Here is a 13,041-nt window from a genome sequence, read left to right as displayed (position 1 = left end):
TAAATTGTAACCAAGACTTTCCACAGACAATTAAGTGTCAATTCTGAATGATTGCCTACCTCATAGATGGAAGCATATATGTACCAAGTACCAAGTGAAGTACAAATTTTTTCATAGGAACACAGTTTTCTGTTCAGTCAATCTACAAAGATGATACTGCAAGAAACAGTGCAAGCAAGTAAGCAAGCAAATGTATAAAGGGCTATACTTCAGAGGAAAAATAAGTGATCATCGAAGAAAGTTTGATAGAATTGTGCACCAGTATATTGTAGCTCTAGAAAAAATATGCAAGAAATTACCTGTAGTCAACCACAGTTCGGGCAGCAAGTTCTTTGAGAGATGGTGGTTCGTACTTCTGAGGTCTATCTGGTATCACAAAATAGCGTGAAGTGAATGGATTATTTGACAAATCCAAAGCAAATTCATGTAATGGAAACAAATTGTATGGAAAAATTCGCATCATATTGTTGGAGGCCGTTAGAACACTGAAAAATAAGAACAAGAAGATATTATCAGTTAACAAAGTGACTAATTTTATATCATCAACAACAGTTTCTCTCCTGTTCTTATCTAATTAGGTATGATAAGAAATACATATAACAGTAACTTGGTGCCATATTTATGTCACCATCTCATCTGGTGCAACAGACTATGACAGTGAAATTGTAGACTGAAGAAAGGTCTAGTGATGTGGTAAGTACTAGGTTTTATTCTGCTCTGTGGGTAGAGAGTACATTTGCACATATGGTATCACCTCCTAAGTCTGCAAGAAGAGCTATGATCAATCAATCAATCAATCAATCAAATTTTATTGTCGTTCAGCTCATAAAGCAATAGACAACGTCAAGATAACTTACATTTTTAACATTAATTACTAAATACAATTTAGTTTGGATTACATAAGGCCATCCACTAGATACAGTGTTGAAAGACAGTATTTTCAGTTTCAAAAAATTCGTCTACTGTGTAGAAAGGATTATTTACTAGTATTCTGTACAACTTAGCTTTGAAGATATTGACAGGTAACTCTTTTAAATCTATACTTAACTTATTGTACAACTTAAGCCCAAGAACTAAATATGAATTCTGTGACTTGGATAGTCTTTGATATGGTACATCTAAACATGATTTGTTCCTGGTGTTATGGCTATGTACATCCCTTCTTAATGATATATTTGAAATATTGTTCCTAACATGCAATAGAACATTACAGATGTACAAGTTTATTATGGTCAGGCATTACAATTTAACAAACAAGGGTTTACAGTGTTCTAACTTATCTGAGTCGGTTATTATTCTTACTAATTTTTTTTGTAAAAGTAGAATGCTCTTTACGTGACTGCTATTGCCCCACAATAAGATTCCATATGATATGATACTCTGAAAGAAAGCAAAATATGCTGATTTTATATAACTATTAGGGACATGTCTTTTTAAGTTTCTAATTAAATAGATAACTCTTGAGAGTCTGGCAGATATAGGTTTGACGTGTGGTTCCCATGTCAACTTGTTGTCTACTATAACACCTAAAAATTTTATACTTTCTAACTCATGATTCTCTCTTAAGCTAGAGGAAAGTGCCTGGGTCTTACTTTCATTTAGTAGAAAACCGTTCACTCTAAACCATAATGAAATCTTAGCAAGGGTATCTTTAACTTTATTTTTTAGTGTGTTTAAATCTGAGGTGTTTAAATCTGAGCTGCACACAGTGCAGAGCAGCAGCAGCTGTGTAAGGTAGAGAGAAATGCCTGTCAGCACTGTGATTTCCTTATGGAAATGGCCAAACTGACAATTTTGGACTCCTTTCCAAACAGAAGGGGCCTTTGCTAAGGTGGCTATTGCCAACACTCATATGTATTTCATATTAGAATTGTTAGAATGACACAGTACAGAATTTCATCACTTTGATCAGTCACCAAATTAATAAAATCTCAATTATGTTAAGCATCTCCCTGAAACTGCATGAAATAGCACATCTGAACACTGTAACACATTGCATTAGTCATATGCTGCAGAGAGGTGACTCTCTGGGTTGTGGAAAGTAATACAGGGCGTATCAAAAAGAATCATCCAATTTGGCATGTCTGTATTTCTGAAACTAATAAACATATACAATGAATTTTGTTTTATGATGAACAGGAAACTCAAAAAGTTTTTTTTCATATCTTCTTATAGGTGTTCAATATGCCCCCTTGAGATGCACAGCATATGTCAATGTGGTATTCAAATTGTTCCCACACTGCAGCAAGCAGGTCTTGAGTTACAGCTTCCACAGGTGCTGTTATGCAATGTCTCAGTTCATTCAGTACTGTTGGTAATGGAGGCAGATAAACAGAGTCTTTTATAATAATCACATACAGTCAGGTCCGGTGACCTTGAAGGCCAGTAATGTAGGGTTGGATCATTCGGTCCAGTGCGATCGATCCATAGTTCAGTACTCTTTTGATTTAGAAATTCCCGCACTTCCAGATGCCAGTGTGGTAGTGCCCTAACCTGCTGGTAAATGAAGTCATTTGAATTAGTATCCAACTCTGGGAAAAGAAAATTGTGAAGCATATCGAGAGACATGCTTTCTGTAACAGTGTTCTCGGCAAATAAAAATGGACCATAAACCTTTTCCTTTGCACAAAACACATTAAATTTTGGAGAGTCCGTCTCATGTTGTACAACTTTGCGTGGTTGTTCTGTACCCCGTGTTCTCACATTATGACAGTTCAAATTTCCATTTAAAAGGAGTTTTGGCTTGTCACTGAACACTAAGCCTGGAAGAAAACTGTCGTCCTCCATCTCACCAAGAATGAAATTACAGAACTCCACAAGTTGTTGTTTGTCACCTTCATGAAGAGCCTGCAGTAGCTGAATTTTGTATGATTTGATGGGTAAACATCGATGCAACACACACCAGATGGACATCAGGGGCATGTTGAGTTGTCGAGATGCACGAAGAATGGATTTCTACGGACTCCTTGGTAAACTATGGCACACGCTTTCAACGTCTGTGTCTGACAGTCAGGGATGGCCTGGTGATTTGCCTTTACACAAACAACCTCTTTCTCCACACCATACCTAGTACGAAAGTCACACTGAAGAGTTATTACTGACCTGCACTGTGAAAAACATAGAGCAAAATATGCTTTCTGTTGACCTGAGATCATTTTTACTAGAACTGAAGTGGGCACACACTGCTGCTACCTAGTGGGAGCCATGCAAAACTCCAGAGTTTCCTCTTTCCAACATACGTATAGCAAATAGTGTAACAGTTCTGATTTTTATGAATTGGATGATTCTTTTTTATACACCCTGTACAATGATAGCAATATAATGAAATGACTTGACATAATGACATATTATTGCAACCAAGTGCTAACAATAATTAAAACTGATTTAAAATAAAAATTTTAAAAGATTCTGTTCAGATATTCTTCAGTTGCTTAGAATGTGTTGATCAAAAGGTACTTCCTTAATTCATGCTTAATCGTCACCAAATTATCCATACAACATCTAATACACTCTAGTTGGTTGTTATACACGTGTGTGCATGAGTCTTTTACGTATTAATGTTAATGTATTGAAGCTTTATAGATACTGGTATCAGATTTGTACTTTGCTCCACTTTCCAGAAACAACAATGGGCATTAATTCAGTAATATGAGCTCACTGGAGAAATATTAGTGATGCCTTTAAAGGAGCACACTTGCCACTTTGGGGTGATGTATATGCTGCAGAACTGATACCAGGCAGTCACATGGCCCTCTCCCACTGACATAAGTCATGTCAGTCAAGTGAAGTGTACATGGAAGTCTATTGTATGGAATCAGTAAAGATGGGTCGACATGGTGACATACAGAGCAGAAAAAAGGAGCTATGATGTTTGTTCAGAGGCATCCATGATTACACCATGAATGTATGTGCTCAATTTATTGGTGTATTGACACAGACTGTCCGAGACATCTATAAGATAGGGTACACTCACAACCATGACATAAGAACAGTGGTCATAAAATGATTCTAAATGAAAGGGACCAGAGATGAATGTCACACTCTTCCAATGACAGCCAGTTTCACTAACTAACAGAAACTGATGCTGTCAATGAATGCAGTCCATCTCAACCAGAGTCCAAGTTAATATTATAAAGGTAACTGCATGCAATGGATACCGGGAGTTGGGTACCTTACAAAACATCACTGAACACAGTGCTACATAAAGCTGTATGTCTTCAGTAGGTCAATCATCACAGAAACTGGACGGTAGTTAACTGGCAGGATTACAGTGCAGTTCACTTAGTCACATTTTTGCCTCTTTTCAAATGATGTGAGGCACTCAGTGCACTGATGGCCCAATGAGGCATTCAACCCACAGTGTGTGAAGCTTGGTAAGTGATGTTTTGATGATGTTTTTCATTTCATGACTTGGATCTACTTACACATGAAATACACAATGCATTTCAACATTGTCATTGACCATTTGTTGCTTTGTCTTGCACATCTTCATTATGAGTATGCTGAAGATACTACCCTCTTTTCCAAGACGACAAAATTCATGTTCACAGACCTGCATGCCTACGCTCCCAGTTTGATGAACATTCAGCATTCAACCACGCCTCAGTTTATCCATGGAATCCCCCAATCTTAATTCCATACAAATATCTGGGCTTGTTTGGAACAGTGGATGAAATGCAGCAATAAGATGCATATGGCATAGCTGAAGAAACATCTGGCCTCTCTTCCTCACTCAAATGAGGTCATTATCAAAGCTAATGTGGTGTTAGACAGTATTAGCATGATATATCTTGGGATTAAAAAAAAAAAAATTATTTTTTTATTTTTTTTAATTTTTTTATTTTTATTTTAATTTTTTTTTTGCCTAGTGTGCTTATCTAAGTTGTAATAGTTGTCAGGATGCCAGATTTTTTTAAGATTTCTGCGACTAAATGGAAAGATGCAGAATAAAGCACTTTCTTCATTTTTAAATTACTTATAGTACATACCAGGTGTACTGAAAATGTAGGTGAACTAAGGCATCTCATTAAATACATGACAAGGGTTTTGTAATTAACGCTGTTATATATTTGTAGTTCCATAAAATTAACACTATTTATTTATTGTATTTCATGATCTTCGTGGTGACTAAGATTTCAAGATGAACTTCATAGTACAATTTATTTAAAATTTATATTCCAGCAAAATGTTGAGTCTCATGCCCTACGTCAGTGGCACAACAGTTTAAAGCTATTTTTAATACATAAAGAGCTTAAAACACAAATTTAAATTGTTGTACCACAGAAAATAGTCATGAGGTTCGATAGTGGTCCAGTATGATAAATTTTAAATAGTTCGTACTATGTAGCCAATGCAGGGATTTTAGTTAATATTAAATAGCTGAAATTTGAACAAGCAGCAACATACAGTGTGAATTTTACATGTCATTGTTGAAGTAGACTATTTTTATAGCTCGAAGGTCTCTATGAGAAGTGCGGTATGATTGGTGTTGTGATTTTCAATCTGAAGACTGGTTTGATGAAGCTCTCTACATTTCCTGTGTAATCCTCTTCATCTCTGAATAACTACTGCAACTTAAATCCTTCTGAATCTGCTTACTGTGTTCATCTCTTGGTCTCCCTCTACGATTTTTACCCCCCACCCAATTCCCTCCTATACTACATTGGTGATCCCTTGATATCTCAGAATGAGTTCTATTAAACAATTCCTTTTTCTATTCAGGTTGTACCATAAATGTCTCTTCTCCAAAATTCTGTTTCAGTATCTCCTCATTATTTACGTGATCTATCCATTTAATCTTCACTATTCTTCTGTAGTACTACATTTCAAAAGCTTCTCTTCTATTCTTGTCTAAACTCCTGAACTGCTGATCATCCATTTTCTGTTTCCATACACGACTACACTCGATACAAATGCTTCCAGAAAAGATTTCCTAACTCTTAAATCTATATATGGCGTAGACAAATATCTCTTCTTATTCTCAAACACATTTCTTGCTAAATCGCCAAGCAGCCGTGAAATTTGAGAAGCTATTTTACTGTATTTTCACAGCCAGTTTTGGCAGTTCAATATGCCATTCAGGCCCGACATGCACGTCATGTACGTACACTCGAACGAATTGATATTTGCATACTGAAGCCATCAGTTTCTGGATGTTGGAATTCATATTTCAAGTGCTTCCTTTGAAGACTTGATTTCAAAGGCTTCAAAGGGAGCATCTGAAATACGAATTCATGGCATCCAGAAACTGTTGGCACCAGTATGTCAATATCGATACATTTGAGTGTCTATACGAGTACATGATGTGCACATGGGGCCTGAAGACGGCATACAAAATTTCCGAAACTGGTTGTGAAAATAAAGGAACTTCTCAAGTTGCTGTTTGCCAATTTTCCTTGTTAAAGACTAAAATATCTGTTGTGCCAGCAATAACTAGTTGTCATGCAAGGCAAAGCTGTTGCTGACAACTCTACAAAAAATCCACAATTTTTTATTTGTCTCACCGTATTTATCTGCTTTCTTCTGAGATGTCTACGCCCCCCCCTCCCCTTACCCCCACACCCACCCAATAAACTCTCACGCCCCCCAGGGTGGTAACACTGGTCTTTTGGTAACACTGGTCTAGCTTACCTCTAAGTTACCACACCTAAAGCAACAAATTTGCATCGTCACCCTTGCATCTCGTACAGCACGTTTCAACTGCATCTCCTGCTTGGAGGTACCATGACAGCCACATGTGAGGTTCCCACCGGTCGGTCGGCTGCTCAGACGTCAGACAGAAATGAGCCTAATTCCACCGGCTGTGTACAAGCGGCAGCACTCTGCAGCACAGCATAGCACAGTGCGAATGCTGCCCGCCTGAAATTAGGCGTAGACTGTTTGAGCCGGTGCCAAGTTGGGGGTAGCTATTTCCTGAAGAACTGCCGCCTCTGCAGCTGAACACCTACTCTCTTCACAGGTGCCACTGTGGGGCGTCCCACTCACATACACCATCCCTTTCTGTATGTTTCATGAATTTCCAATTTTATAGCGGAATTCTTCAACTTCGTAATACTGTATTATGTTAGTATGCTTCAAGATCAGGGTTAATTTTTATTTTCAGTGTACATTTAATATCCTATCTACTTCAGCCCTCATCAGTTAATTTGCTGTCCAAATAGAAAAGCTCATCTACTACTTTAACTTTACAAACCTAATCAGCATCATTTGATTTAATGTGACTACATTCCATTATCTTTGTTTTGGTTTTATTGGTGTTCATCATTATATCCTTTCCTCAAAACACTGTCCACTCCATTCAACTTCTTATTTATTTATTTATTTCTTACTCCATCTTAACTGTAATAAACTCACAAGGATATAGTGTGTGTCACTAAACAATCTATACATAGGTAATATACAAGGTTCGCAGAAGAGCTTCTGTAAAGTTTGGAAGGTAGGAGACGAGATACTGGCAGAAGTAAAGCAGTGAGTACCGGGCGTGAGTCGTGCTTTGGTAGCTCAGATGGTAGAGCATTTGCCCGCGAAAGGCAAAGGTCCCGAGTTCGAGTCTCGGTCGGGCACACAGTTTTAATCTGCCAGAAAGTTTAATATAAAAGCAGTCAATCATACAAAAGTAATACTTCATGTTTGCATTACACATATTTGGTAAGAATGACAGATTACAGCAAACATTAGCCACAGAAAGTGAAAAACAAATACAACCAATGAAAATAACTATTAATATTACATGAGTATGGCAACTACATCATTTATCAAACTTACACTATGGTATATCACCCTTAAAATTTCTGGTCCAAAAATCTATTACGTTTTCTGATTGTGACTAAAAAACTCCTCCAAACAATAAAATTCACTCTGCAGTAGAAATTACTTCAGATACTTCCTAAAAGAGGAATGGTCATCAAAGTTGCTTTTAATATAAGGAGGGAGATCTTTAAAAAGTTTTGCACAAGAGAACTGCACACCCTTCTGCACCATAGTCAGATTTGTACAATCATTGAGCAAATCATACTTTCTCCTAATATCATATCTGTGATATTCACTACTTCTTTTACAAAACACAGTGTTTTTGCTGATGAAACACAGAAGAGAAAATATGTACTGGGAAATAACAGTAAGAATTTTTAGTTTCCAGGAAAGGCTTCTACAACTGCTTCTACAATCTATGCCACTCATTAGTCTTACAACATGGTTTTGGGCCAAGAGTATTTTCTTTGCTAGTGTTTAGTTTCCCCAAAATATAACATGTTATAAGAGACTGGAAATATGTGTAGTATGCTACATACATTGTGTATATATTTCCGCTCCTGGAGAGAACACGTAGGGCAAAATTTGATGTACTTGTGGCGTAGAGCGCCATAAAAATCGATATTTGTTCTGTGCGTAAGTGTGCTATCTTTGAGGAGAGGGCTTTGGAGAGCATGTTGGACGCTAGCGGCAGTTAGCCTCCGGACTTGTATCTGTGTAGACGCTAAGTGTGAATAAATCTGTATATGAGAGAATTCTGGTTGTTTACCTACAACTATACCATATTCCCTCACTGGTGACCCCGTTTTTGTGTAATACACATCCGAGTTACCGCCTGAAGGTTATTTACGCGCCTACCGCGTCGGGTTTCTCCGCGATCGCGAGGGCCTTTGTTCAGCTCCAGACAATGGCCTTTCAGCATTCACCGCGGCCCGGATTCCAGCAACATCTCTCCAGCACTCCTGCCGTCATAGTGGACATGCGGCAAGACTCTTCAGAATCCTTCAGCCCAAACATGCAGTGGAATTCATCGAGTGTCGCCAGTTTCTTCCAACCGCCAACGGTCGTGGACTCTGGCTTTGTTAGCCGGGACCTTCCCACGTCTTCTCCACAGAGTGTTGGTCGGAACATTTCTACTCCTGTGTCGAACACACAATTCAATACAGTTCATGGCGTCGAGCGAGGTTTTGCTACATTGGAAAATCCAGCAGTAAATTCAAACTCGAATCAGTTCCCACCACGTGTGTATCCTTCCGCGCCGGCTAGTCAACAGGTGTTCAATGATCGCCAAACAGCAAATATCACACTGAGTGTGCATCCTAGTGGACGTGTGTGGGATCCTTGTGTTGCTTCTAATCAGATCAACAATTCTGTGCTGGATAGTAATTACTCTGACATCTACAACCAGCCCCACCACTCACGGTCGAGTGAATACTGTGTGTATAACGGACATTCACCGGTGTACTCAAGCACTTGTGGCTTCTCTCTGAGCTACCACGTCAATGAGAATGCACATTTTGACTACGATCCTCACACCGTTCGAGCGTCCGCCGCTTCTCAGCCGCCCCCCGGCGTCAAGTGAATTTTGCGATTCCCGCATTACGGGACGCCAATAGTCCGGACTCGCATTCTTCTGCATGCTCTACTTCCGTCCGAAGTAATAGGCGCACCTCCGCAGTGACTGCAGTGCCGAATCTGCCAAAATTACCAGACTTCAAACCTGCTCACGCGGAGTTCTGGTTTAACCTGATTGAGCAAACATTCAATGTCTGTGCTTTGGACGACGACACACGCTTCGCCTGCCTCGTGAACCATCTTCACGACTGCGTCGATTTAATTTATGATCTGGTCAAAGCACCCCCCCCCCCCCTAGCAGGGAAGTATTCTGTGGCGAAACAAACGATACTGGAGCGCATCTCTAAAACCAGGAGAGAAAATGTGCGACAGCTCATCTACGAAGAGCGTCTCGGCGACAGGTCACCGTCCCAGCTGTGGCGGTGCATCCATCTTCTCGTCGATGAGCAAGTTATGCCTGATGACACGCTCGCAGAAATCTGGACTGAAAAGCTGCCTTTGCCTGTCCAGACTGCAATCTCTGCGTATGAAGATAGGCCAGTAAATGAACGTTTACAAGCCGCCGACAGGGCATACTCCGCCAGGCAACATGAGCTCCGTGCACTGCATTCTGGACGTGACTGCACTAAGATGCTTTCTGACGTCACGCCCCTGTCTGGTGCTTCTGATAACAAGTTTTTTAAACTAACCGCCCTGCCTGCACCTTCAACTCCTCGCAACGACAGTGCATCGACCTCTGTTGAAGACTATGGGGCACATACTCCGTCACCTAGCAACTACCCACAAGGGCACAGGCCCGCCCAACCTTACTGTTTCTTCCACGCGAGATTCGGGGAGCAAGCTCACAAATGCCAGTCACCGTGTTCTTACCCAAACTCCAACCACACGTAGGCTACGGTGCCGCCTCCTGCGATGTAAACAACGGGCACCATCCTACGTTGCACTCCGTTTTGGACAATAATAGTAAGTGTGTTCGAGTCTATGTTCGCGATTTACGAACAGGCGTATGTTTTCTGGTAGACACTGGCACAGACGTCTCTTTGCTGCCGGTTCGCCTAGCAACCAATAAAGTGCAACCACACAAAACAGTGCTTCGTGCAGTGAACTTGTCTACCCTACAGTGTTCGGGTTCCACTTTGTATACAGCGAAACTTTCGCCCGAGTGCAAGCTGGAGTGGACGTTTCTAGTGTCAACAATTGAAGAACCTATTCTCGGAATTGATTTCCTCAAGCACTATCAGTTGTCACTAGATTTTGTGCAAAATACTGTGGTTTACCCCTCCCTTAACAAACATATTCCTTTCGCTTCGCCGAGTGACAGTTCGGCTAACACCAAACATGTGTGCTGTGCTAAGAAGTGTGTAAACCTATCCTTGGAGATGCAATCTTGGACAAACAAGTGGCTAGTGGAGTGCGCCAAGTCTTCTAAGTTGCGGATGGAACGTATGGAAATGCTGCTGCATCTCCGCGACATACACCACGAGTTGGCCTCCACACAACAACGCCTCACGGCACTACAAGCAGACGACTCATTGGCTACAGAGAAGGTCAGTCCGTGCCAATCTGGTGTTCCCGTGCCCGCGCACGTTAACGACAATGTTGTGAACTCTGTAAACTGTGTCAGCACCCCCTTTTGTAATGATAGGGTATGCCCGAGTGCTCATGCTCCTTGCGTTCCGAATGGAAAATTAACTTGCCAAGCTTGTGGCAATGAACTACGGCCATCTGCTGTCCGGCCACGCCCACTCGTGCCTACAGCGCTCGTAGCGGCACGGCCCGCTACCAAGAACCAGTGTACCAACCTCGCCCATGTTAACACGTGTGTGGCCTTTACGCAGCCTACGAGCGGGTGGCACACCTGTACTTCCGTGCCCTCAGCGCCACAGCTTGGCCCGTCCACCACTGCCTGCTCCGCTTCACGGACATCTGACTATCGTGGCACGCCACGTATTGCAGTAGTCACTAACGACACAGTTCATCGGTTACATCTAACCGATGGGCCGCCCATATCGCAACGTCCACGCCGCCTCAAGCCGGAATTTATGAAAATTGCAAAAGAACAATTGGACGATCTGTTACAAAAGGGAATAATTGAACCTCCTTCCAGTTGCTGGGATAGTCCTATCCTGTTTGACCAAAAGAAAGATGGTACTTGGCGTATGGTCGGAGACTATAGGCATTTAAATGCCCGCACCATCATTGATAAATATCCGGTCTCACACATCGCAGACTTCAATCATGCGTTCGCAGGTGCAAAGTACTTCTCTGTTTTGGACTGTAAGCACACATTTCATCAGATTCCTATGGCTCCGGAGGACATAGAAAAGACTGCCATAACCACTCCCTTCGGGCTGTTCCAATACAACTTTATGCCGTTTGGGTTGAAAAATGCACCCCAAATGTGGCAGCGTTTCATCAATCAAACTTTATCCCATCTAGACCTTTGTATCGTATATATGGACGACATATTGGTTTTTGCTTCTACTTTAGAACAGAGTGAGGAGCGTGTTCAAGTCGTGACAGATATTTTAGCAGCCGCTGGTATTGAACTGAACGATAAAAAGACTCAATTGCACCAGTGTTTCGTCACATTCCTAAGTTATGTTGTGTCATCGGACGGTCTGACACAACCACAGGACAAGATCAAGTCTGTTCTCGAGATGCTATGCCCACAGACCTACAGGGAATTACGCAGGTTCATCGGAACAGTTAATTATTACCGGAAACATTTGCCAGCCGCTTCTGCGGTGCAGGCTCCTCTCACAGATGCTCTCGCTGGCCCACAAACTTCTGGCACCCGCCAGGTACCATGGACACTAGACATGGACAAGGCATTTAATGAGCTCAAACAGCTGTTGGCCTCCACTGCCACTATTGCTCACCCACGGGCGGATGCCACAATGTTTATCATTACTGACGCTAGTGACAATGCTATCGGCGCAGTACTGAGTCAGACATACAACGATGTTACGACACCCCTGCAGTTTTTCTCAAAAAAGCTAAACAACGCGCAGAAGAAATACTCAGCATTCGACAGAGAATTACTTGCAGTTTACGAGGCCATAAGACACTTCAGAATTGATGTTGAGGGACGAGATTTCTATGTGCTCACTGATCACAAGCCGTTGGTTCCTGCCGTAAAAAATCCTGTGGCTGATCTGCCCCCACGACGCTTTCGTCACATCGATTACATCTTGCAATTTACAAATGACATTCGCTACATCCGAGGAGCGGGCAATGTGGTCGCTGATTTTCTCTCGCGTGTTGGTGCTGTCACAACCCTAATTGACTTAATGGACCTACCTCGGTTGCAATCGGCAGACCCCGATACCATGCAGTTAATTTCAGACCACAGCTCCTCTCTCCAACCAGTACGCTCTACTTTCCGCCAACCGGTACGCTCTACTTTCCCTGGCATATCTGACTTACTGTGGTGTGATGAATCGACTGGTATGTTGCGGCCATTCATTCCTAAGCCCCTTCAATGCCAAGTCTTTGACAAACTACACACATTAGCACACCCCGGTGTCAAAGCTTCCACCCATCTGGTAGCTGAACGGTTTGCCTGGAGAGACATGCGCCATGACTGTCAGTCTTGGGCAAGGGCATGCGTGGAGTGTCAACAGAACAAAGTTTCCAGGCACACTTCTCCACCCCTTGGCTGTTTTGCCCAACCGCCAGGCCGGTTTCACCATGTTCAGGTCGACCTCGTAGGCC

At 41.7% G+C, this 13,041-nt stretch overlaps 1 protein-coding gene across 1 annotated transcript in view; it reads right to left on the bottom strand.

The window, feature by feature from the left end:
- Nucleotides 1-295: 295 nt before the first annotated feature.
- LOC124771147 overlaps nt 296-13,041 on the bottom strand; it is a 64,661-nt gene continuing 51,915 nt past the window's right edge. The window contains exon 4 of the mRNA XM_047249294.1: nt 296-485. Within this exon, the coding sequence (XP_047105250.1) occupies nt 296-485 (190 nt within the window). The remainder of the gene's footprint in view (nt 486-13,041) is intronic.

This window comes from Schistocerca piceifrons, unplaced genomic scaffold (assembly GCF_021461385.2).
Source record: "Schistocerca piceifrons isolate TAMUIC-IGC-003096 unplaced genomic scaffold, iqSchPice1.1 HiC_scaffold_899, whole genome shotgun sequence".
NCBI classification, from domain to species: Eukaryota; Metazoa; Arthropoda; class Insecta; order Orthoptera; family Acrididae; genus Schistocerca; species Schistocerca piceifrons.
This window is presented reverse-complemented; position numbering and strand designations above follow the sequence as displayed.